This window comes from Amphibalanus amphitrite, unplaced genomic scaffold, assembly GCF_019059575.1.
Source record: "Amphibalanus amphitrite isolate SeventyFive unplaced genomic scaffold, NRLGWU_Aamphi_draft 000074F_arrow, whole genome shotgun sequence".
In the NCBI taxonomy this organism is placed as follows: domain Eukaryota; kingdom Metazoa; phylum Arthropoda; class Thecostraca; order Balanomorpha; family Balanidae; genus Amphibalanus; species Amphibalanus amphitrite.
In genome coordinates, this window is record NW_024881570.1 from 888,556 (window position 1) to 915,346 (window position 26,791).

General features: G+C 50.1%; 1 protein-coding gene across 2 annotated transcripts; it reads left to right on the forward strand.

Annotated features, from left to right (window-relative positions):
- LOC122379263 (rhodopsin-like) lies at positions 1 to 22,347 on the forward strand. 2 transcript variants are annotated; one of them, XM_043361302.1, is made up of 9 exons: positions 1 to 288; positions 8,346 to 8,536; positions 8,896 to 8,992; positions 11,748 to 11,871; positions 15,356 to 15,533; positions 17,227 to 17,326; positions 18,283 to 18,416; positions 21,168 to 21,241; positions 21,682 to 22,347. In XM_043361302.1, the coding sequence occupies exons 1-9, from the start codon at positions 162 to 164 to the stop codon at positions 21,833 to 21,835; spliced, it is 1,179 nt and encodes a 392-aa protein (XP_043217237.1). In that variant the 5' UTR covers positions 1 to 161; the 3' UTR covers positions 21,836 to 22,347. The 2 variants fall into 2 exon arrangements, with proteins under 2 accessions (XP_043217237.1, XP_043217238.1); XM_043361303.1 differs by lacking the exons at positions 8,346 to 8,536; positions 8,896 to 8,992; positions 11,748 to 11,871; ... (3 more) ...; positions 21,168 to 21,241; positions 21,682 to 22,347 and adding an exon at positions 3,336 to 5,097.
- The last annotated feature ends 4,444 nt before the right edge of the window (positions 22,348 to 26,791 follow it).

Genomic DNA, 26,791 nt, shown 5'->3' on the forward strand with positions numbered 1-26,791 from the left:
AATGACAATTCAGACGACCACGTTGTCTGAAGTCCTTTATCGGTCGCCTCGGCCACGCACACACGCGGTCTTTGACCTACACCAGACTATGGAGGAACAAAGGAGGGTAGGTGTGACGTCAGCGAACGAGATGACGTCAACAGCTCGGTATCGGGTGCCCCATGGGCCCAAGTACCGCAGTGCGCAGCCGTCGACCGAGGCGCACACATCTGTCAAATCTGTTCCCTCTGTTTACCTCGAGGTGCACCGAAGGTCCAGCCGGTTTCTACAGCTTCGCACCGTTTACCAGTAAGGGTTGCGGGGCACACGCGCATGGCGTGCAATAAGCCCCATCGGCTGTTTCAGGGAATTTTCCCACGATAGAGACTGGGAGCAGGGAGGGGAAGCCGTTGTCCGCGGGACGGTCAATGCAGGACAATTACGCAGGAGCAAGGCGGGTCAGCGTGCTCTCTTCGCCCTAGTGCAACCCCAGCTAATTGATTCAAGTGCACCTGGTCGACGTAGGCTACGCCTCGAGCTGTCCCAAGATTGTGAAATGACAGGCCCCTGAACGACCATCGCCTTAATTCAGGCGTCGGTTTGCCGTCACACACTGGCGGATCTAGTTCAGTGGCTTGGGAGGGGCAAACAATATTCAATAACAATGAAATGGTTATTTCCATGCACTGGTTACATTTATGGTAGCATGCACTGTATACATGCAGGGTGCCAGGTTTTATACGCGTAATCTAATGATTTTGCTGGTTGGGCGGGGGAATGCCCTCCTTGCCCTCCCCTGGTTCCGCCACTGGTGTCGCCGCCGTTATCTCACCGTTGTTATCTCTCGCTCGTCGCCGTGGGTCGGCCCACGTGGCCGGTGCGGAGAGCCAGAGGTCCCGTGTTTGGTTTGTCCCGTGCTTTGATTGGCTTCGCCTCGCCGGTCGGCGTGACGTCACCTTGCGGCTGTCCCCATTCCTAGGGGGAGGTATTGGCGTTGCGCCGTTCATGCTCCGCCTCCAGTTGACGTCATAGGTGACGTCGTCCGACCATGGACGATAGCATGGGCGCTCGGCGTAACTGTTTGCCAAGGCCCGTGGCGCCGATGATAAGGATGCCGCCGTAGCCGAGTGGTTAGAGTCTCGGTCTGGGGAACGAAATGTGGGTGATTCGGCTCCCGCCGTTGCGGGTTATTTTTTTTTTTTTCTCCTGATTGTGTAATGACGTCCTCCCGCCATTCTAGTGCAACTCCACAGGGCGATTGCTGTAGCCCGCATAATGGGACCGGTGGTATATTAATGTGTCTTCCCGCCATTAGGCGCGACTCTGCCACGGATATCTGTCAGCATGCAGAGTAGGACTAGTTTTTGCTCATTTATGTCCTCCCGCCAATCGGGCGCGACTCTGACAGCGTTTGTTTCAGTCAGCGGATTGTGACACTAAAATGATACGCAGGGTGGGACCAATGATACCTATTCCTCTCGGCGCTCGGGCGCGACTCTGCCATGGACACTTGTCAGCCTGCAGAGTGGGACTAGTTTTGTGTCCTATCGCCCATCAGGCGCGACTCTGACGTGAGCGTTTGTTTCAGCCAGCAGAGTGGGACAAACGACATGACGCGCAGGGTAAAATCAGTGATATCATGATATGTCCTCTCGCCACTCGGGCGCGACTCTGCCATGGACAGTGGTCAGCATGCAGAGTGGGACCAATGATATTTATGGTATGTCCTCTCGCCGCTCAGGCGCGACCCTGCCATGGACAGTTGTCAGCATGCAGAGTGGGACTCGTTTTGTGTCCTATCGCCATTCGGGCGCGACTCTGACGTGAAGGTTTGTTTCAGCCAGCAGGATGAGACAAATATGATGCGCAGAGTGGGACCAATGATATTTATGGTATGTCCTCTCGCCGCTCGGGCGCGACTCTGCCATGGACAGTTGTCAGCATGCAGAGTGGGACTGGTTTTGTGTCCTATCGCCATTCGGGCGCGACTCTGACGTGAAGGTTTGTTTCAGCCAGCAGGGTGAGACAAATATGATGCGCAGAGTGGGACCAATGATCTTATGGTACGTCCTCTCGCCGCTCGGGCGCGACTCTGCCATGGACATTTGTCGCATGCAGAGTGGGACTAGTTTTGTGTCCTATCGCCATTCGGGCGCGACTCTGACGCGAGCGTTTGTTTCAGCCAGCAGAGAACCAATGATATTATGGTATGTCCTCTCGCCGCTCGGGCGCGACTCTGCCATGGACAGTTGTCAGCATGCAAAGTGGGAATAGTTTGTTGTCCTATCGCCAATCGGGCGCGACTCTGACAATGGCGATTGTTTCCGCCAGCAAAGGGAGCTGACTTATGCCTGCGAGAGAAATTAATTATATGTCCTCCCGCCATGTCGGCGCCACTCTGCAACGGGCCTTTATCAGCCCGGAGAGTGGGACTAGAACAACGTTATATGTTACCCCAGGGGCGATGATCTTTGTGTACTTGTAGCATTCCGACTGGCCAGCACGATGCTCCTGGTGTTCGGCGATAGCTTCGCCTCTTGGGCCAGTCGCCGCTGCGAGCTGCAGGCAGCCGTACAATCGGTCGGCTGACGTGGCGGTCGGTTGTCAGACGATCGGTTTCGCGCATGGGCCAGCGGAGCTATCGGGCTCCGGCCAGATCGCATCCTATTGATGATCGGTGGCAATGACCTTACTCAAGTCAGTTTCAGCACGCAGCTTATAATGCAGCGGTTCATGGAGCCAGTCCTCGGCCTCTGCGCCACAGGGGCGGAGGTTCACGTGTTCCAGGTGCCGCCGCGTTCTTCCTCCCGGCGTGGCTCGGCGTCTGTGACTGCGCACCGGCGGCGGAGGCGTATCGCCAACCTCCTCTTCCGACGGCGCTTTGCGCGGTCAACCGCCGATGAGACGTCTGCGTTTGTCATTTTCAGCGACGGAGGAGTTTATTGGCTCGGATGGCGTCCATTCCTCGGCGGTAGGGTAGCGAGCCCTTACTCACGTTATCAACGCGCTGGCCGTTCTCCCCCCCCCCCCCCCATAAGGTGCATCTATAGTGTGCTTCACAGTCGTGGCCCGTGGCGCCGCCTGTGCAGTCTGTGTAAGAGCCCATACTCATTAGGTCCATGTTTCCCGAGCAATTGGATTAGCCTATCGCTTACCGCAATGTGCACCGCAGTCAGGTTGTGGATAAACTGAGGTTTGACTGTGAGCTTTGATAAAGATTGTGGATACTCTGAGCTAAGCTGGTGGGAAATGTTTCCAGAGCTATGATATTAGCCTGTCACTGCCGCTATGTGCATTGCAGTCGGATGGTGGATAAACGCCAATGCTCTGACGGAGTGTTCTCTTTTCATTTTCATGCTGCCAACGAGAGATGCCGAAGGCGCGGGCCCCATCCCGCGGTCGAGCCGCCGCCGCTGCATCAACGCCGTCGAATGTCGGTGGCTCGGGTCGGCGCAGCCGCGGTGTTCCCGCTGCCGCCGCACAGAGTCAGCCTCAGGTCTGTGTCGACCCGACACAGCTTCGGAACATCATCCAGGACGTGGTGCAGGAGGCGCTGGACGCCTCCGCCGCATCGAGACCCGCGGCCGCTCCGGCGCCGTCCTACAGCCACAGCGTCCCGGCACCCACCGGTTCAGCGCCGTACGACCCACTAGAGTCCCCGGAGAGCAGTCCGCTCGGTAACGCACAAGTGGTCTGCGATGGTACCGAAACGGTATCGGCCGCCCTCCGCCAAAAAATCGTGGAGGACCGCTTTGTTGACCTCGGCCTGCTGCTGGACCATGCCGACGGAGCACGGGCGGAGACGAATCAGGCGTTCCAGTTGGTGGACGGGCAACTCCGCCCGGCTTCACGAGCTCCGCGCGTCATCACTTCTTTTGGCACGTGGTGCATCGCATTCCTCCGCTATGCAGGAGTATACGTACAATCGCGTCCTGCCGCGGCGGCGGGCCTCATGGCTCACATGCGACAGGTGGGCCAGCTGACAGGCGCGGGGCTAGGGCTCGCCTGGCGCGAATACGACGAAGCCTTCCGCAAGGCGCGTGAGGTGGCTCCCCAGTGCCATGAGTGGGGCACAACCGCCAGCTCCTCCCCGCTTTGGCTACAGGCCGTCGCCAGGGGCATCGGCACCGCAGCGAGAGTCGGCAATCCCCCGGTGCGGCCTGTTGAGACCCCTATGCGATTTCGGCCCTGCTTCGCGTACAACACAGCTCGGGGCTGCCCTGCCCGATCATGCCGCTACCAACATGCGTGCCGTACATGCCGCGGCGATCACCCGGCCACCCGCTGTGCGTCACAGCTCGCGCAAACACGCGCACGCATTCCCCGACCCAATGCCGGCCCGACAGCTGCCGGTGCTTCCCGCTAGCTACAGCTTGTGCTGCGCGTCCAGCCCATGGCGTCGACACGGCAAGGGGATCAACTCTTGGCCGCGGCGCCATGCGCCATGACAGCCAGCCCGGCATGGACCATTGCGCTAATCCCGACACGATGAGGGTGCGGGACGCCTCTCGTCGCGGGTCAGCGCGACTGTACTATAATAGTTAGCCAAGGATGCGGTGGGGTTACGAGTGTTCACTGTTCTCGATTAGGTGTTTATTCTCGATTAGGTGTTTTTGCTGCGCTGCATTGCCGTTGCTCCGGGCGTATTTCCTACAACAGTGGCGCTACTGCGGCTTCCCGAACATGACGTCGACACGGCAAGGGGATCGCCCTTGGCCGCGGCGTCATGCTTTGTGTCATGTCGCAATGGCAGGGTCACGCGCCCACTATTTATTCAGCAAAGGTAGCGTTTGTGTGGCAAATGATTATGCACAGTGTGTTTCATGCTGCAGCGCAGCTCCGACACGGCCGGTGCCATGTGGCTCCGGGCCGCGGGGCTGCGATACCACCGGACAACGCGCAAACTGCACTATTATACATACATATCGACTGCATCAAACCCCAGCGTGGCCACCACATTGGGTTCAGGCTCCCACACCGCAATTCTCTGTTAACGGATGGAGTCCGTTTACTTCTCCCGCTCGCGCCACAGCTCCGTCGTCTCGTGGTTCGGTGGGGTGGTGGGCATGTGTCACCTCACCAAAAACCGGTCTAGCTGAATACAGTCCCAAAATCACAGTCCGGTTTTTGCGAGCACGAGAGCGACGGATAAATGACAATTCAGACGACCACGTTGTCTGAAGTCCTTTATCGGTCGCCTCGGCCACGCACACACGCGGTCTTTGACCTACACCAGACTATGGAGGAACAAAGGAGGGTAGGTGTGACGTCAGCGAACGAGATGACGTCAACAGCTCGGTATCGGGTGCCCCATGGGCCCAAGTACCGCAGTGCGCAGCCGTCGACCGAGGCGCACACATCTGTCAAAAAAAGGGTTCACCTCTGACCATGGATCAGGCATGAAAATGGAGGTCGCATACTCGGGTCGACTGAGAAACTCTCTGCTTCACGAGTAATGGGAATGGTTAGGTCGGAAATGACACATGGCAAAGTGTCGGCGAGGATGAGTACAACATGATGGTCATCTAATAAAAACGGTGGCTAAAATTTTTGAAGGACAAAACCATGCGAGGCTAACAGCGCTTTGAACGACCCTTGTACCGCAGCAGACTCGTGCTCCGGAAAGCAGCTGAAAATGCAGTCCTAACTATTGAAAACTGACTAGAAGCTCACAGACAGAAGTTATCCAGTTTCAAAAATTGCAGGTCATCATAAAATAAAGACAAAATATCATTTAAAATTGTTTATAATATCTATAACGCTAAATTTTGAGGGAAAATAATGCGAAAATCGTCAATGCCGAGGACAAGTGACCCTCCAAAAGTGTCAATTAATGTAAAGTTTTATCTAACGAAGTTTCAAGAGGCAGATTTGGAGCAAATAGCTTTCTTTTACACACAAAATCCGGACAAAACCGCACGATGGACAGGTTTTGGCCGTTTACAAAGCAGAACCTCTCCTGAGGAAAACACTCCGGAACCCAGCGAAGGTCTTGGCATTGGGAATGACGAGCGTTCGGGATTTGCAAATTTTGCAAAATGTGTCTAAGAAACAGATGGCCGACACATTCTACTACGATATGCTGCGAAAAATTTGCCCCTGGCACTTCCCATTTGTTCAGGAATGGGGTTGTTTTGAAAAGGAAAATGGTGCTTGGGAGGTCGGCGCCAGTCATTCATGAAGGAGTTAGCGCCAGAGAAGACCTACAAAATACTCACGGATGGTGTTGATGCAAGCTATCGGCTTTCAGGGAGAAGCGGATGTTGCCGGGGAGCTCGTCAAACCTAAATCCGACGCAGCAACTGCGGGGGATTCCCCTACAAGAGCTTGAAAGCTGGTAACCTTTTATCAGCCTCCGGCAGCTGACGGAGTGACGAAAATCGGTATGGGCAAATATTTTTGGAGATACAGCAAAGGGTTTGGTTTCCAACCTTCCGAATCAGTTGTCAAAGCATGCATATTTGTCTAGTGTACACACGGACACCAAAACCTTAGATTTTTGGCCGGTTCTTATATGCTTTATTGACATGGGAAATGTGTAAGCGAACTTTTGAGACACCCTGTACACCTTGTGTATAGCAGATTGCATGATCCTGCAGTTCAATACTTAATATGGCACTATGGTTATTTTTATTGCGCGGAAAGTTCCTGAATTTAAAAGGGAGATTGAAAATTGTTGTGTTTCTGTTATATAAAAACAGTGCCGTGGAATCCACGCTTTTACGTTGAGGTGCAGACTGCCGGCTGTGTGGCCAGAAGATGGCAGTGTGGAGACGGCTGCCCGGAGACCGACAGAGCGTCCTTGACCGTGTGAACTGCCCGGAGTCGGGCGGAGCGCCGCGCGGAGACGACCTCTCGCAGTCCGGCGGAGCGTCCGTGCGGAGACGACCTCTCGCAGTCCGGCGGAGACGGCCTCTCGCAGTCCGGCGGAGACAACCTCTCGCAGCCCGGCGGTGCGTCCGTGCGGCTGGGGCCGCGCGGTGTGCTGATGCGGCGCTGACCAGCACTCGAGACATGCATGTCACGCTGCTGCCGAGCCATCCTCTCGGACGAGTGCACATCAGTCGCTGACGTGGTCGGAACGCCGCGCGGACGGCCGATATGCAACTACAGGCGACTATTGTCAATTGGTTGTTGAATCACTAGCGGTAATTCGTGGTATGTAGTTACTGGTTGGTAGGTAATTCGATTGTTTTGTTTCCTGTTATGCTGGCATGATACTGGTCGGTGTCCCAAAAGCTTATAGATGTACATATTGATTCGTAGACCAATTTTGCTTGCAGGTCCCATTTTTTCGTTATGCCTAGCCCCTAGGTAACGAAAAGGTCAATTTTGTGCATACTTTTTCTAATCGGTCAAATTAGCCGCCAAAATCACACTTACTAAAATTATATTTTTAAGTTGTAGACCACATTAAAAAGAAAACAAAATCAAATTTGCCATAAAACTGAGTCACTTATACAGTTACACAATACACACTAACTAAATCTGGAAACCTCTTTTGAAATTTGAGCTCATTTGACCCGTTCGTGACAGGTGATGTGACAAGTTAAACTGAGGCATCAAAGACCTCCCTCCCTCCCTCTAATAAGAGGGGATGGCGAGACACTCGGGCCTAGGTTTGCTAGCGGTGCGACACGGCCCGCCACGCTGCCCCCCCCCCCCCCCCATTTCCGGGATTATCCTCGATGCCAGTGGCGCGGTGTAATTGCCTTTTGTCGTCTCCCAGTGTCGGATATTGCAAATGGGGAATGTCAGCTGCACTAGAATTATCTGCGAAAACGCCGAATTACGTCCGCCCACACGCCCACGTGATCAATTGATATTTGATATCAGTAGGAAGTCTGTGAATGAGAGGAAAACTCATTTTGTCTTCGCAAGATAAGGTCAGTAACGCAGTGCTGAGACGTGATTCTGTGCGGTGTATTGATCTATATGCTGTTATAGGGGCTATAAAAACAACTATGTGGGTGGAAATGTCACTATGCGAGAAAAAGATGAAGGGAGCGAAGGAAAGAGGGAGAGAGCGAGAAAGAAAGAGCGGGCTGAATTTAGCTCAGCACTGGGCAGTCCGGCTCACGGCGCTCTAGGATATTAGCTCGATCAATAACCGTACCGGAAAGTACTGGTACGAGCATGACAAATTAGCCGTTGATTCATCAGAAACAGCTGCGTCAGCTGCAGATTTGTCAGTCATCACTCTTTGAAACCTAAATGGAAAGTGGATTTGTTGGAGTTTACTCGGAACAACAAGAAGAGCACAAAACAAGCCGTTAATTTTCTGATGAAACAATGGATTCTTTGTAAAAGCAAGTACAATTTCCAAATATTTTGTTTTACAAGGATGATTTTTGTGTGCCGTCCAGGCCTGCTGGCTACGGTGGCCAACGCCGGCTCGCTGGTGCTGTTCGTCACGACGGCCTCGCTGCGCACGCGCGCCAACCACCTCATCACCAGTCTGACCGTCAGCGACCTGGGCATGGCGGCCACACAGATCCCGCTGCTGGTGGTGAACAGCTTCAGCCGCCGCTGGGCGGCCCCCGTCTGGATGTGTCAGGTGGGGTTGAGCGCGCCGCCGCCGGGCGCTCTCGCGGGGCAGGAGGGCATGAGTGGTAGGCCAGATTTTCCCACGGGGATGTACGAAGTACAGCCCCGTGTGTTAAGTACTGTACGATGTGTTAAGATTTGTGCTCTTTTGCTAGTCCATCTGCTGAACGATAGTATTTCACTCCGTGTTACTGACTGGCTTGAATGTAACGGAGATATTGTATGGTGTGAGACCCCGTATGACTTCGACCTGGGCCGGGATACCGTCACCATTTTTTTTTTAGTTAACCAATCCATTAAACCTTGTCAAAGTTTGTTTGGCTCATGTGCATTACCGCGCGGAAAAATGACGGGGATCCCGTTCGGCAGGTGTACGGCTTTTGCGGCGGGGTGTTCGGCACGGCCTCCATCATGAGTCTGGCCATGATTGCCGCAGAGAGAAGAGCTGTCCTCTACCGTACCCCCAGTAACTAGCCGCGTCTGATGGTCAGAGGTGGAAGGCGGCATGCCGTGATTTTGCTCAATCAAGCTGCAATAAAAAGGTTGTTTGTTACTCTATGACTCACTTATTAATGCCTTCACAGACTGTGTAGTCTGTGTTAAAGTCTGTGTATATATAAAAGTCATGTCTAATACTAGGATGTTGCAAAATCGAACGCATTATAGTCATACCAGCCAACGTTTGTTGAAATGTGTGATGATTGATAATGAAAGTACAAATGTTGCACATTTGCAAAAAGAAAAAAAATAAAGAATGAGTACGTAAAAGAAGTCATATAATTTGAGCCGTAATCGACATTATTAAAAGCTAACATATTTCACCCATAAAAGAAAGGTAGTCGCTAAGTGAGCTACGGCATAAGTGAGTAATATGTATGCTACTAATGAGGCATCGTAGTCTTTATTTACAACTACGACCTCCATGCTATCATGCTTGGAATGTCATATTATCAAAGCTTTTCTTAAGAACACAGTCAAGGTCGTCGTTTTAACTAGAAACCACTCACCGTGAGATAAGATGGCGAAGAAACGCGTCTCGTTTAATCTTTTCCATCCTCAATGTGCTGGTCGGGTGGTGCCCCTGTTTGTCTCGTTAGGAGACGGCACCCTCCGACATTTCTCCGGGACGAAACGAGCTAATTTCGAGCTTAGCGTCCGGGCAGAAGTAATTCGGAAGTCATCCCTTTCGAGCATCGCCCGGACGGTGGTAAGGAGTAGCCGCTGGAGGTGGGAGACGTTTGCCCAACTTCTATTAGCTTCTCGAGTGGCGCATCATTGCAATTGTTGGCGAAACCGATATAAAGTCCAAGTAATTTAAGAAACTGTGTATTTATTCCTACCCCCCCCCCCCCCCCCCAGGCTGTCGTGGGTACGGAAATAGCCCAGGCGGTGCCGGGTTAACCCTCGTCCTGGCAGGGGGCGGTCGATGCGACCCCACCCCCTAAGGTTTTTCGAAGATAGCGTAAAAACAAATTTGGCACAGCTTATGGGGCAACCTTTTTACATATGACCTGAAAATTTCAGGTCCGGGTGACCTTGGGTCAGGTCACCAGGTCAGAAAAACCGGTACAACGTCATGGTCAAATTTCAATTTTTTTACACCTGTCCAACTCACAATTTTGGACTGATTTCCTTCAAACTCTCAGGATTTGCTAAGTTCACCGAGTTGTATAACATATGGTTCGGTTTTTTGAGGTCACTGACCTGAGGTCAATTAGAGGTCATTACGTCGTAATGTTAAGCCTATGGGAAAATATTAAATTCGGAAAATACTGGAGATATCCGCTTCGTTCCATCACTTTTGTGCTTTGAAACCACAGTACGTAACAGCAGGTCACTTGGTGCTTCTTTGTTTGGTGTACTTATCCATGGGTCAGGTCAAATGAGGTCAACTGAGGTCAAATGACGTTTTTCCAATAACTTGGGACATAATGACGCTAGAGCTAAAAAAAAATGGTGTCATTGTGTTACGTGTTCTCAGCCGAATCGAATGATATGCAATATGATGCAATTTGGTTGACTTGAACTTGATTAATTAATTAAAGTTTACTTAATAATTAAGAAAAACTTTAAGTACACTTAAGCAAGCTAAAAATTATATCATTCGACGCGCCTTGACGTGCTGAGTTCACTGGTGCTTTGCTTTTTGCTCTATTTTAATTAGATCAAAAGAAATAAGCGATAAACTTTTGACCTGTTTTAGCGAAATTTTAACATTTGTACCCCCCAAAACCCCCCTAAATATTGACCTAGAGCAACCAAATTTGCACAGGGGCGAGAACTCCAAGGGGCCCACCTACCTACCAAATTTGGTGTTTCTAGGTGCCATAGGAGCCAATCGCGAGGGGGGTCGCATCGACCCCCCTGCCAGGCCGTGTTATGAAAAATGCCCTGCGGCGAGGGTTAATAATACAGATATGTATCACCAGCCACTGACTGTCGCCGGTGTGCTCCGTCAGAGTTGCTTATATTTAACGTATGACAGCACTCGGAAAGCTATTTTGAGTGCAGTTACGTGATGCTAGCACACAAAAGAAATGGAAAGGATATATGAGCACTCTCGTTTGAAGTGTTTCTGTTAACTCATCAAAAGCACGTAATTATTGTGAAACATTTGCATACGAAAACTAACGTTATCTTCATCATCTGTCAACTCTCGTGGCGCGTATGTAACCCTCTTCCTTTTTCAAGAATAGTTCCACTTGGCAAACTAAGGAAGCAATTTAAATCCAACTTTCCCGAACTTTTCCTAGAAGTGATGCAGCGTCTTACAAATCTGAATACAGAATTACATCAGCAGTTACAGACTTCAGCTAATTTTCTTGGTAGGTACCTACCTAAGCAATCTCTAGGCACTGTTCCATTAACATATTCCGAAGTCTGTATGCAAATAGGTACCCAGGAAACAGCTCACGTCAGCTAAGCGCAAAGTTGATGCATGAGGTCCAAGTGAGCCGCGCCCGCTCAATATACAATATACATGCAGTAACCAGGAGGAATTCTTCCGATGTCCTTGTCTCAGCATCGCTTACCCTATTGAACGCTGTCGCCGTTCCGGCATCCCTCGTGCAATACAACCGTGTCTCCGTCGCCAATCGTTATCCTGTTGCGGCCGCCGTTTCCCCGCCGTCCCACTGTTGGGGCTGTCGGTCTCTCCGACTCGGTACCCTGTTGCACGTCTTCGTTTCTATGCCGTCACCGTCACCTGCCCGTCCCGGCAGACAGCAGCCTTGGCCTGGCCGTCACCTGGGGGCGCATCGCCTTCATCTGGGGATTCTCGGTGGTGTGGATGAGCCTGCCGTTTGTCGGAGTCAGCCGATACGTCCCCGAGGGGTTCATGACCAGGTTAGTGAGCAATGTGTATGGAAATAGACGCGAAAATAGATAGACGTGCTACTTTGCAGCATCTGTGTCGACGTAGGCGGCCGAGATAGTCTGGAATGTGAGGGCACTGGGGTCGTCTCACAGTTAAAAGCACGGAATATATAGTCTACGACATGGAATGGACAGGAGCTTCGATTAGCATTGCCACGTGTGTAACCAAAAATCAAGAATTTTGCCGGATGAATATCCGGAGATGCGGAGGATGCGGATGAATTTCTTTCCACGTGGGTTTACATTTTCATATATTTTCTTAACATTTTAGACATTTTATACATTTTTTCTTAACAATCGTCGAATGATTCGTCTTCAAGGGCCAAGTTGTGACTGTGACTTTGAAATGGTAACCGTATATTTTATTGGAAACTTTTAGCACACATTGTTACGGGAGCATTTATACATATTCATTGCATTACAGTTTTAACATTGGTCTAAAATTAAATGAAATTCGATGAAATTCGTCTAAAATTTGATGAAGATGAGGAAGTGCGAGCACTCGCGCTCTACTTCCAGGGTCCCAGGACTATGTATGGCCTTGGTCCCAGGGCGTATCGGTTCCTACAAAAACGGTACTCCTTCCCCACCCTCGAACTCTGCGGAGGAAGATGGAAAAAATACAGATGCGACCTGGCTTTCATGACGCTATCTTGGCTCTCATAAAAGAGAAGTTCGCCGGAGCAAGTGCCAAGGACAAGCTGTGCATCATTTCGTTCGACGAAATGCAGCTGAAACCAAGGTTGGCCTACCAGCGGGGTGATGACGTCATCGAGGGCTTCACTGATCATGGCTCTCTCTGCCGCGCCAATGCCTGCGCCGACCACGCCTTGGTCATGATGGTGCGGGGCGTCAGTGTCACCAAACGCTGGAAACAGCCCATCGGTTTCCGTTGTGCAGCAGCAGCTGTTAACACAGTGTGTCCAACGTGTAACAACAGCGGGATTCACTGTGCTAGCTACAACTTGTGACATGTCAAAGAACAACCAGGCGACCTACAGACTGCTCGGAGCTGCGGAAACCGGCTTGTTCACCGTGGACGGGCACGAGGTTGCTGCTCTGTATGACGTGCCTCACATCTTCAAATGCATACGAAATGCATTAATGAAATACGATATTGAAGTAGACGGTAAAGTAGCCTCTTGGAGTCATTTAGAAACACTCTACGCACTGGAATGCGCTTCTTCCCCACGGGCTGCTCCAAAACTAAGCCAGAAACACATCAGGCCAAACAGCTTTGAAAAATGAAAGTCAGCTATGCCCTACAGGTGATGAGCCGGACAGTAGCAGCAGCAATCACATTGCATGCGACCCACGGCAAGCTCCCGCGCACTGCACTCCCGACTGCTACTCTTCTGCTGCGCCTCAACGACCTGCTCGATGTGCTAAACTCTTCCGCCCGGTTCGACTCCTGCTCAAAGCGACGCGCGATATCCAGCCTCCATCCAGCAACGGCGGGGAACACATGCAGTTTCTTCAGGAGAGCGACGCCTGGCTGCAGCGGTGGACGGTCGGTGGCGGCGCCAGCATCGACTCCATTCGAGGACTGCGACAGCCGACAAACGATAAAAGGCGTGGTGAAAATCTAGGACTTGTGTCAGGCTGCTGGGTGCACGTTCCTGTGCACTCGCCGCTTAAACCAAGATCCAAGCTACTGAAAATGAAAGAGTTTATCTCGGCAAAAATATATATTAGGCACATATTAGGCCTGTGTACCTACTTATAATGAAGAAACATTATGACAACGTTTGAAACGTTTAACACAACCCCTCTTCTAAATGCATTTATGAAACGTGAGTGGGCCAATAAAGGCAACTAGTTTTAACTGTAACAAAAAAGCACTGCTGGGCACGTAAATGGGGTAAATGTGGTAAAATTCACCACCCCATATCGCCTCTACCGGACACCCGTTTTAACCCCCAAAGGACATTGGCAATAGAGCAGAATCGTCCATGTTTATCAAAACAGCCGGCAACTTTCTATCGAAGCGAAAGGTTGGCTAGGACGAGAGTCATTGCTTTCACTGACTATAACAAACCTACTCGAACGGATTTTCACCTAGGAAGTTACCAAACGAATGTTGAAAAATACATCAGCACCATGAAAAAACCTTACCCACCATCCTCAGCAACGCCGCCTCCCGCTGGCGTCCACCGGAAAAGGGCGGCAAACGAGCGAAGTTTAAATTGTCAGAAGTGATTCCAGACAACAACACCTGATTAGAATAAAATGCACCTTCTCATATTGCCCCGGTACCCCGTTATGCCCCACCTTCCCCTATTAGTTATAGGTCTGGCAACTATACTTTCATCCTCGTAAAGGAAGTAACCACAGCGAATCCGCACGACTAAATCATCAGGTCGCCAAAAACTCGGCAGTTACAGGAAATCTCGATGTTGTCCATTCCATGTCGTAGACTATATATTCCGTGGTTAAAAGTAACCGTCCAGGTTCAGCTGGCTCGCTCACTAGCATAATCCAGCAAGGCATTAGACGTACGGCTTTCTTTTAGCCAACCAACATTTTTAGATAATTGTGTTTCTAATGAAAAAAAAAATACATCCCTATAGTATGTAGGTAAGGCGCATGAGATGGAAAGTGATGAATTTCTATTTATTTATAAGTACTTGATTTCCTATTAGATATTTTCGTTCTCTCCCTTAACTGTTATGGCTAAATATTTGATATCAGCACAGGCTCTGCTAGTATGCATTCCTTAAACGTATCCAAGATGGTCAGCCCAAACTCACACATTTAAGTGTAACATCAGCTCAACACCAGGCCAGGGTGAGATGGGGCCGGGAATCTCAAATGTGTCGCAGCCGGCAGCTCGCAGCCCTGAATGGCTTGGTGCTCAGCACCGAATATGCTGCTATAAAAACCACTCGGATCAGACCAATCTGGTTCGACAGAGGGCGATCACTTTCTAGGCCAGAGCCGAGCCCAATCCCCAAAAATGTCTGTGCTCAGAACGAATACGCGTCTGGAACCTGGAACTACATTGGATCTTTCATCCTTTTCATATTGGGCGAGATAAATCAGAGCCTTGCGAATAAAACGTGCCTTTGAATCACACTCGTCGACGTTGAAGAAAAGCATGTCGCTGAATGACGTATCTCTTCGAAAAAAAAGGATGACAGGTCAGTTTTTAAGGTAACACCTAGCGTTTATTCGTGCTAATGTCAGTTTCACTGATCAAAGGACGAAAAAAACTTATAGGTATGTTTTGTAATGATCGCACTCAACTATGTTGCTGAAATTGTTTTCATTGGCATTATTTTCACCCGCTGCGTGAACCCCAGCAGTTGCATCGAAGTGCAGAAGCAAATAGAATTACGAACATAACCAATAACCATGTTGTTGCCATCCTCGTTACCTATGCTACTTGACAGATTCTTATAACGTGGGTAAAAGCTACACCATCCTCACCTGGCGGAATATTTACCTTTTTCAGCTGCACGTTCGACTACGTGTCGGGTGACGCGGTGTCGCGCGCCTACATCGGCCTGTCGGTGGTACTGTGCTACGTGGCGCCCCTAGTGGTGATCGCCGTCTGCTACTGCACCATCTACCGGCTGCTCGGCAGGATGCCCGACATCGCCGTGCACACCAAATACGGACAGGCCATACAGGTATGACTGAGCCACGCATCACATACTGACAGGCCATACAGGTACGAGACACACACCAAATACCGACCGACCGTACAGGTATGAGTCACAAACCAAATACTGACAGGCCATGCAGGTACGAGCCGCACATCATATACGGACAGGCCATACTGGTACGAGACACACACCAAATGCCGACAGGCCACACAGGTATCAGTCACACTGACACGCCAAATACCGACAGGGCATACAGGTACGAGCCGCACATTATATACGGTCCGACAGACCATACGGGTATGAGTCACACACAAACTACCGACAGGGCATACAGGTACGAGTCACAAACCAAATATCGACGGGCTATACAGGGTGAGCCATAAAGATTATCCATCGATAAATTCACTTTATTTCCAAACGGGTTGGCCTAGGTTAAGGTATGCCATCTTTTGCATATATGTCGCAAATTTGTCTCCAATCCTGACAGTGTAGCTCATTTTGTATATGCTCGTCCACTGTCTCTGCTACGCTCCTGAAATGCGAGGTCGTCTTAACAAACATCCGCCGCTCCTGAAATTCAGGAATCACCACTGGATGTTGGCTGCTGAATACTCCTTGGTCTAAAGCAGGGCTGCGGAGTCGGAGTCGGAGTCGGAGTCGGTCGGAGTCGACAGTTGTGACCGGAGTCGGAGTCGGAGTCGGAGTCAATTTTAGAAACCCGAGCCGGAGTCGGAGTCGGAGTCACCGAAAATCTGTCGACTCCGCAGCCCTGCCAGGTCTGCGGAGTCGGAGTCGGGAGTTGGAGTCGGTCGGAGTCGACAATTCTGCCCGGAGTCGGAGTCGGAGTCGGAGCTGGTTTATGAAAGTCGGAGTCGGAGTCGGAGTCGGAGTCGCCGAAAATCCATCGACTCCGCAGCCCTGGTCTAAAGAATGCTGGGCACAATTTATCCCCGAGTTCAGCCCCACGGGCTTCGCAAGCTGAAATATCCTGAAAACCCGACTCTACCGAGTCCCTGAAACACCGCAAATGACATACGGCGCAGCATTGTTATAGCATGGGTGATCGAGGAAAAAAAGTAAAAAGACGGTGCGGCGGCCGCGTGCCATAGTGCTCTTGCGTCTCGGGCGCGTAACAAAAGAAGAATGCAGGCATGCAGAAAACAGACTACATTTATTAGTTAGCAGATGACGTTGTTATATGTATGTAAAAGATGACATAGCTATGTCAGCACGCCTTGAAACAAAGTCAAATTTTCGATGGGTAAATCTTTATGGCTCACCCTGTACAGGTGCAAGTCACACACCAAATACCGACAGGCCATACAGGTACGAGCCACACACCAAATACCGACAGGCCATACAGGTATGAGTCACACACCAAATACCGACAGGTCATGCATGTACGAGCCGCACATCATATACCGACGGGTCTTGCATGTAAGAGCCGCTCATCATATACCGACAGGGCATGCAGGTACGAGCCGCACATCATATACGGACAGGCCATACGGGTATGAGTCACACACCAAATACCGACAGGGCATACAGGTACGGGCCACATACCAAATACCGACAGGCCATACAGTTATGGACACACGGGGCCGATGCCATTAATGCAGACCGTCCAGGCGCCAGACAGTTGTAGTTTCTGATATCGCCAATCCGCCACTGGGGGTGAGTCGGATTGTCGGTGACCGATGCCGGTGGACCGTTACAGACGGTGCGGGAGAGCCTGGTGAAGCGGAGGGAGACCCAGCTGAGCCGCACCATCGTGCTGCTGGTGACCGCCTGGTGCCTCTCCTGGACGCCCTACACCGGTCAGTGTCCGGCGCCCGACCGCGACCAGCGGTCTGCTCGGGTTGTCACGCGATCCGTGCTGTGATTTCAGTAGTAGTGACTCTGTCAGCCTATCATGTGACTGCACGGTGTATTCAGTGGCGGTGTCGCGGTAGCTGACCGGACCCGTCGCAGTCGTACACACAGCGCGTCCGGCCCTCACTGTATTCCGAAAACCACTGACCCCGGCCGCCCGGCTGGCGGCCGACCCGAGCACCACGTGACCGGCCCAGGCCAAGGTCACCTGAAAGGCGCCGCACCAACAGGCACGCCCCCGACATTTCCCCCCTTTAAAAAACGAAAACGTTTTCTACACAGCACAACAAAATTGATGCAGTCACACATCAGTACAACAGAACAGTTGGCGCACACACCCACCCTGTTTTCGACGTTTCCGGTTTCACACAGGACACTCAAACACACGCTTCATATTCCGCATGTGCGTACGGCGAATGCGACCCCGATCATCCTGCACGTCTACATGGCGACGGCCCACACGTTGCACCACAACATAAGGTCCCAGCCAAGGATCATCCATCTTTGACCTAGCTCCAAAATTTTTACACCACACGCGGTCACCAGGTCGATATTCTACATCCTTAGCTCGGTGCCGCCGGTCATAATAATGTTTATATTCACACATTCGCTCAGACTGCCGCTCCCGATGGCTGCGAGCCTGCCGATGAGCCCAACATTGAGGTGAACTCGGTCTCGGCGGATGATGGGCGGTTTGTTGGCAAGGACACAGATGAAATTTTGTCGGAATTTGTGGTAGGTGACCCGACAACAGGCACGCCCCCGACACGGTGACTCTGGAGGTGTCACGTGATCCGTGCTGTGATTTCAGTGGTAGTGAGTCAGCTTATCACGTGACCTGCACGGTGGTTTTAGCGGTGATGATTCTCGAGATGTCACATGACCCGTGCTGTGGTTCCAGTGGCGGTGATCCTCGGGATGACCGGCAGTCCCCGGCTGACTCCGTTTGTGTCTCTGGCGTCCGCCGTTTTCGCCAAGGCGTCGGCCGTCTACAACCCCATCATCTACGTGTTCGCGCACAACAAGTTCCGCAAGGTGAGAGCCAGCCGGGGGTGTCACCCAGCGGCGGTGTCACCCAGTAGGTCCATCAGGTGTCATTTCAGGCCCAGTTTGTTGTCCATGTTTTTTGCGGATTATCAGCGTTGACTCCTCTATTAAAAAAGGGATAAGAAATTTAAGGAACTCTGTCGCGAATATGGTTGAGTTTTCATGCTATCAATCGATGAAATGTGTGCGGGGGGGGGCGAATATGACGATGCATCCAAAAACGAGCTCGCTGACTAGATAATACGGGGACTGGGTATCGAACTCAAACCATCGGAACAAACCCGTCGCCGCTCAGCATACAAAAAAAGCGCAGATCTAAACATAATCAGCGCCATGCCTGGACAATTCTAGCGTGGGATTTATTATTGATGGCCATTGCTTTGGTGATTGCTTTTGTGTTGTTAAGTTACGTTAATTGTGGTTTTACCGCTTGGTTTTACCGTGCGTTCAGTGTTCGAGAGTCGAGACTCTCCCTTGGCTGGATTGTGTAAACATAAGATCAACAATGCAAAAGTGAAGTATCGAACCTTGCAAGAAATGCATGAAATCACGATTCCGTGTGCTTGAGATAGTTTGAGATCGTTGCCGGCGCCGAAATAGCAGTTTCATTTTTCCCGATTGACTTGTAATAGTGAGGTCACGTCACCGACCTGACCTAATGTGACCTTTAGGAAAATTCCGAGATATACAAGTTATACAAGTTGGGAGACCTCTGGAGGATACTAGGGTCATGTAAGTTTCATCTCCCTCGGAAAGTTCCTCTGACACTAGGGGCGTTGCGAAGTTGTGACATTTGAGGGCCGTGCAGTGGCTCACGTATGACGTCATAGATCAGTGACCTGACCTGAGGCCAGTTTTACCAACAGAAAAATAGCCGCCTGCCGGAATTTTTTGCCAAAGACCTTTTCACATACGCGATGGGCGCGTAAACGCGATGGGCACATACGCGTAAACGCGATGGGCACGTAAGCGGATAGGGCTTAACCGTTTACGTTCCGTATGTGAAGCGGTCATAAGGCAAAAAAAAACGGCAGACGGCCACTTTTCTGTTGATAACACTGGCCTCTGATATGAAAATGCGGTTGGTGTCACAAGATCCTGCTTGAAAAAAGGTCAGGTATGCCTAGTTTCAGCTCCATCGCCGGCGTGTTCAGAGCTATCGTGAAAAAAATCCCTATGCGGAGGGGCGACACCCCCCTCCTCGGCGGCCGCCGAGGGTTGATCCGATGTACCTAGTGTCTGAAAGAGACACTATCCTATGTTGCTTATATTCACACCCATGCATTGATTCAATATAACGTCTGTATGATTACTGCTGCCTACCAGAATAACGGCACAACCCGCGCCCCGTTGGGGTCTGCCGAGCAACGCGCCCCGTTGGGGGGGGGGGGAGGGCATTTTGCCCCCCCCCCCCTCCTTGAAATCTCGAGAACCACGCAACATAGCGACAAGCAGTGAACGGTATTGGATATCCCCAACAGGGGATATCCAAACCTTGTTAGTTGTTACCAAATTTCATTGACCTCGGTTTATCCGATGACGTCACAGGTCAGGTCAAATGTCGAATTTTCACCATTTGCAGGCAGATCAAGAAATGTCGAGTAAAAAGGCATATTATTGAAAATAATCGATTTGGCAAACACATATTTTGCTATTTGAGGTCACTAATCACAAGGTCAGGTCACAAGGTCAGCTCAATGAGGGTCACAATACGCAAGTGTCGTGTGATACAGGTTTTATGGTCCATTTTACATGACAAATGCGATTATGTGGGTCAGAAAACCTTATGGGCCAGTTAAGGTTATGTTCTGGTGAAGGTCAAGTCAAGGTCAGGTCAAATTAGGTCAAAGTTCAAAGTCGTTATTCTTGCATAGAATGGGTATCGATTCGATGCAGCTCGTCACGGGGAGTTCAGTGGTGGTCTTTGTTTTTCGCTGCGTGGTCTAGAATTGCTAGAAATTGAGCTTGAAAATTTGACGTCATCAATTTTGAAGTTTTTCGCTATAACTTGGCCAAAAAAGGAGATATCGATCTAAAATTTGGTATGTAAATAGAAGAGGGCAGGGACTATCAGATATATTCCGTTTTTCCGAAATTCGAAAAACTTTTGGCATTTTTTGCTGTTATATAAAAACATACTTTTTATTCTGAGGGTCACAATCACAAAATTTTGAAAACCCGAGATAGCAATTTTGTAGCGCCGTCTTTTCTCTGCACCACCAAATAAAGAACTTTGAAATTGCTCGTTGACTGTAGCTTTTGTGAGCGTTTCAAGATTTCATGATTTTAGCTCATTTTTGCTCGAACATGATCTCAGTTTGACCTCATTAACTCCGGGCGCAAGGTGACCTAAGACTTGAAATTTTATGCGAAGGAGTCAAATTGATGCCCGGGAGGGTGCTGAGAATTGGCCGCCGTTTTCTTGTGTTCAGGAAAAACCACAGGGGGAGGGGCATGTTGCCCCCCCCCCCCCCAACGGGCGAACGTTAATGGCTCCTAATGCTGTACAGGATTGTTCTGTTTCCGACATAACTTACGTACGGCACAAATTTCACTCGCCAGCTGTCTATAATACTTAAAATTTATTTTATAAAAGTTCTTGGGCACGCCGCCAAACCCAATCATAATCATCATAAAAGTTATTGCTGTTTGACTGTTTGTAATTGACCTGTTATCTAGTATTATAAGCCGATGGTCTTGTGCCTTTGACGCCAGTTTTATTTTTCTTCCTGTGGCCAGGTACTGAAGAAGAAGTACAAGCAGTGGTCTCGCGGCTGGAGCCCCGCCTGTGCCTCGCAGTCCGAGTGCAGCCGGTGAGACTAGTAACCATGGGTGAGGCCGTGTGCCGCGAATGGAGCGCATGACAGTCCGTTCAGCGGGCCAGCGCCTGCCACCACAGACTAGCGAGATCAATCGCGAGCATTATATGTTTTCATGAAGATCGGCCGCCAAAATGGGCTGAGCGCCTGCCCATGACACCGAGTAAACTAATTACGAGAGTGTGTCACTACAGACTACAGAGGCCCAATATAGACAGCGTATGCTGCCACAGTGGACCAATATCGCCTGTTTTTCCTCACGTTGAATCAACAGTGTATCAGATGTCGCCTACTCGGCTTTCTTCGTGCTGTAACCAAAGACCGTGTAAAAACCGCGTCTGTCCCCACAGCTGGCTTGTGACTGTCCCCACAGCTGATTGTCTATCAACACAGAACTGTATCACCGCAGTTGACCTGTGACTGTGTCGCTGCAGGGACTCGGGCTCTGGTCTGGAGCTGCGCGTGATGCGCCGCTCGTCAGTGACAATTCGGCGCGGCCGCCTGTGCCAGTCCACGTCCTGCGGCCCGTCCAACGCGTCCCACCTGGCCACACCGCGGCGCATCGTCAACGCCGAGATCTTCTTCTGAGCGGGCTGCGTCCGCGAACCGGCAGCGGGGCAGCTCACCCCTGCCGGCAGCGTATCGCCGAGGAGACTGCTGTCGGCTGAGTGCTCTGAAGGACGGTCGTGGTTGGATAGCTCATCCGAGTGACGGGTGACTGCTTGGAACGGCAAAGGTGGATGAAATCGGTGTCAAAAAGCATGAAAAGGTTGCCCCCAGTGTCAGTCGCTCAAATGAACGGTGTCAGAGAGCCCTCAGGATGGCCGGCGCCGGTGTCAGGCGCTCCAAAAATGATGACCGGTTCAGAATCGCTCGGATGTTTGAGATGCTGATGTGAACGCTAGTGAAGTGTCAATGACAGATTTTAATTGTATAGTGTGTCTTCCTAGAGAAGGCGGATAGACGAGTGTGTGCTGACTACTAACAATATTGCATAACTCATAGCTCTGTTGCAAACTGTGTTAAATGTATGTAGGCAAGAATTTTCTTGAGATTCTGAATGGTTTCCAATCTCAATAAATACTTCTCGTGGAATAAAACAGCTTTTTTTTGTAAAACGGGGAAATTAAGTAGATAAGAGTAGAAGTATATAGTTCTTTAGGTAACAGAAAGTAGATAGAGATAAGTACTAAGTAGAAAGATAATAGAAAGGTAGGTAACTTTTGGACAACCATTATTTCCTAAGGGCATTCGAAGGTCTTTGACTCTTTCATAACACTTATGCTTCATATACTTTACTTACGCCGATATACTTTCACTTACGCCGTCATAGGTCAGTGACCTGAGGCCTCTTGCACCAAAATCCTCTTGCACCAATGCTTGGATTATTTTGCATCGTATACCCAATCCAAGACTCAAATGTGACAATTTGCGTGTAAAATTTACCAAGCACCTGTAGGATTATGTATTGGGCTATTGCAAACAAATTTACCACCGTTTGATTAGCTTATTCTGAAACCGGTTTTTCGATTTTACCTAGCTAGGTAGTTTGGTGCAAGAGGCCTCTGACCTGAACCTTTTGTTTGTTTTGTTGGGTTAGGCCCTTTCGGTCTGACAAGACCATTGCAGAGCCGGAAGGATGAACGCAGTTCAACGCAGTTTTGGCTGTCTCCTGGCAATCAACAAACTGAGACATGTGCTTCCCACTGCGACTTTAAAATCGCTAATCGAGTCACTTGTTTTTCCGCACATCAGATACTGTTTACCAGCCTGGGCTCCGATCACAGCAGCGCAACGTCAGCGCTTGGAAAAAGTTATCAACTTTGCAGTTAGAGTTGTCACCGGCCTTCGCAGGCGTGATCACGTGACTCCACCCCGAAGGCAGCTAAATTGGCTAAGCTTTGGTGAAACCGTCACCGTTCGGGACTGCACATGCGTGCATCGCATCATTAACGTGCCCGACGGACGGCAAGCTACGCGGAGTCTCATCAAACGCCGGTCTGAAATATCTAAGCAACGTACCAGGGCCACATGCGACGAAACCATGCTGCAGACTAGTGCAGAAAAACACCCCCGTCTAGAGTGTGTGAAAAAAGCGTTTCCCTATCGGGCTGTAAAAGAGTGGAACTCTCTTCCCCCTGCCACTCGGCAGTGCAAGTCTCTCAATGACTTTAAGAAAAAGGTTCTGTCTTTCATTGTGTAACTGATCTTAACCACTGACTCTATGACATCATTTTTATCGTTTTTCGCTTTTGCATGTAGGTTGTACTCGTACCCATGTGTTCATACCAAATGTGTTTTTGCGTGTACTTACCATTTTAATCACTATTCTTGTATTTTATTGTATGAACTGTCATAAGTCTCGCCCATGTACTGACGCGGCGTTCTAAGAGCCACGATGTGGATATCGCCAAGAACCGCAATAAATAAATAAATGATAGGAATTAGGGGGAGACATTGGTCTGGGCAGACACCCTAGAGAGTCGCCGGGGCTGAGCCCGTCCGAAAGGACAGGCCGACCAGCCCCCCAGCACTCTCTGTACCCGGCCACGGGGTGCGCTCCCTCGGGAGCAGCGGTGCCGCTCCAAGGGAGCTGCCGATAGAAGCACGGAACGGTCAACCTGAACCTAAAATGCGGTTGGTGTCACAAGATCCGGCTTGAATCAAGGGTCAGGAATGCCAGGTTTCAGCTTCTCTATCGCCAGCGTGCTCGGAGCTACCACGAAAAACCCATGTGGGGGGGGGGGGGGGCACCCGCCTCCCCCTTGGCCGGCGAAGGTTAAAACAAACTTTGGAAAACTGACGCCAGCCTTCGGTCGGGGAATTCAGGTGGTGAGCTTGTACAATAGACCTAACGAAGAACGGTGTCTGCGCGTATCCACCTGACCTAGCTGGGATATGGCTGACCCTCCCCCCTCCCCCTGGAAAAGCCGACCCAATCATTACGTCAAAGGCGACGAATGTGCACCACCTTCCGATCATCAGGCCCGTACCTAAATGGGATAGAGCGGCCCTTCGCAACAGCCCTGCCATCCTTAGGACGCTCATTTTTATCTCTGATTACGCATGCAAATCGCTGCAGTTGATAAACAACAAATCTACTAGGTTCCTTCCAGTTCCTTCTACACCTATGCGAAAGCAAACATTTAAATACACTGTGGTTCACACACGTTTTACCAGTCATTTGAATAGTTCCTGTGCTCGTTTCCTCTACATACATATTTGAGATCTAGCGAACTAAATCTAAATCGGAACTGCCATGACGTCATTTGAATAGGTCTAATTTCAAAAGGATTTAGATATACTTTACCAACAACCTTGATCCGAGCGCTGCGATCTTTTTGTTTACGCCAGCCCGCGCGGGAAGCGGGAGAGACGAGAGTGTGATTGGGTGCTAGGTCGGGTGCGTCGGGTGGTTCTCTCTTTTGCTAGACAGAGACATACTCTTATTGGAAATTGAACTGGGTGTTGTGCTGTGTGCCAGTGTCTTTATGGCCAATTGATGCATAGACGCAATGGTGAATGCCAGGTAATCCGCCTGGCTGCCTGCGTCGTGAAACTAGGCGCAGCGGCAGGATGTCTTCTATCCGGCCCCGGGGATGTGGCGCCTCAGCAGCCTGGCAATGTTGATGTGCCCGACTTGTCTTGATGAACGCCAGAAGACGATGGAGACGCCAGAAGACGATGGAGACTATCGTCAGTTCCAGTTAGAGCCTGGAGTTGAAGGTGCCGTGGTCTTGCTAGTCGCTGGGCCATCAATCATGCTCAGCAGCCAGGTCAGTCCTGATCGAGGGTCACCAGAATAGAAAGCGCAATGGTCCGTCGACGCTAGCCCTCGCCGACACAGGGGGGGGGGGGGGGTGATGCACCCCCCAAAGCTTTTCGCGAATAGCTCACGTAAAAAGCGGCCGATCGCGACGAATCTTTCAGTACCCTCGCGTCGATTAATTTTACACCTACCCTTAAAATTTCATGACCCTGACCCAAATGACCTTTGACCTGTGACCTACTTTTCGAGACCATGTTCGGCCGGAATCGCGATTCGGCGACGTCGGCTCGCGTGTTTGCAGTCTTTTGTGTTTGCAGTCTTTGCGTGTTTGCAGTCTTTTCGTGGTTTCAATTTCAAACGTTCAAACATGTGCTTTGATGTTGCTCCAATGCATTAGGGTGGATGTCAAGGTCACTTGAAGGTCAGATCAGGTCATTGAACATCATCGGCTTCCTCTCGTCTTGTGCAACACGCTCGTTTTTTCCGCGAAGCTCTAGCTCGATCACAATCAGGGGCCAAGCGCGAGGGGGGAGGGTCGCACTACCCCCCCCCCCCAGGCAGTAGGTATATTCCTACCTACCCCCCTTGTGCCGTCGAAGGACGCAAAATGATTCTTTTGTTTTTGCGACGAGATCTCATTTCGTTCAAAATTGCGAATCAAATTAATTGGACGACGAGGATCATGAAACTCGCAGCTACTCCGTTACAATGACCTTCATTCAGGTCAAAGTCAAGGTTAAAGGAGGGGAAAGCGCAAAAGTGCCAGCAGATATTGTCCGATTTTTTAAACGCTAGCGCCAAAATGTAGCCCATGGGAAGCTGTCACCGCACTTGGAAAACCATTTTTATCGAGGTAAGGCGACAGGCGTACAAATATATAGAAGCATTTTGCGGTTTCCCGTAATTTGACTTCGTTTTTACCTTAAAGGTAGACTGCCACCTTTTTTTCCACAAAACGGTTTTCACTAGAGCTGAGCCACCTATGTCCCAGACTGAAGTCGGTTTTCCGAAATTCGAACCCGTTTGCGAGAAATCGGAGACCAAAGTTCAGACTTCAGTTTGATGCCATTTTTTAGTCCAAGAAAACCGACATCTCTACTGTTTATCGATAACTTTGAAACACGAATTTTCTTATCTTTTGGTAAATATATGTCAAAACTTTGATTGTTTCGAGATCAGACTTGGAGTGTCAAAATAAAAGTTAAACCTATATATTCAGTAGTTCATTTTTTCCAAAAAAGTGTGGGAAATGGGGTTTAACATGGGCGGCAGACCCATTCCAAATGAGCCATGATTTTTAAATGTTTTACGAACTTAAATGCAAAATAAATTAAACATGGCCAATTTCTTATGAAATCATATAGTAGTAAATCATAAAATACCTTACTTTTTCAAATAAAATGTAATAATCTTATGACCTTGAAGTCTAGTGATGTGTAAACATTGTCGCTAGACATTAACCGATTGATAATTGTATGATAATCGACAATTTTTTTCGCGATTCACGTGATGATACTTTGTCAGGTGAATTCTAAAATTTTGTTTTGTCCAGGGAATAAATCATAGGCCGATCTGAGAAAACTTTTTGAAGGTGGCAGTCTTCCTTTAACCCGCGCACCGACGGGGGTCTGCGCCAACTTAGTACCGACGGGGGGGGGGGGCGGATGACCGCCCCCCCCTGAGATCTCGAGAACGAAGCAAGATAGCGACAAGCGGTAAACGGCATCGGATACGCACGGTCAAGATCTACAATTTTTACTAAGGTCATTTTCAGG

What these genes read in the sequence shown, in the direction of transcription:
- LOC122379263 (XM_043361302.1), top strand. Translation starts at nt 162, where the DNA reads ATGGGCCCAAGTACCGCAGTGCGCAGCCGTCGACCGAGGCGCACACAT. An exon ending in CAGCTTCGCACCGTTTACCA is followed by an intron (nt 289 to 8,345) that starts GTAAGGGTTGCG and finishes TGTGCCGTCCAG; the next exon opens with GCCTGCTGGCTACGGTGGCC. An exon ending in CCCCCGTCTGGATGTGTCAG is followed by an intron (nt 8,537 to 8,895) that starts GTGGGGTTGAGC and finishes CCCGTTCGGCAG; the next exon opens with GTGTACGGCTTTTGCGGCGG.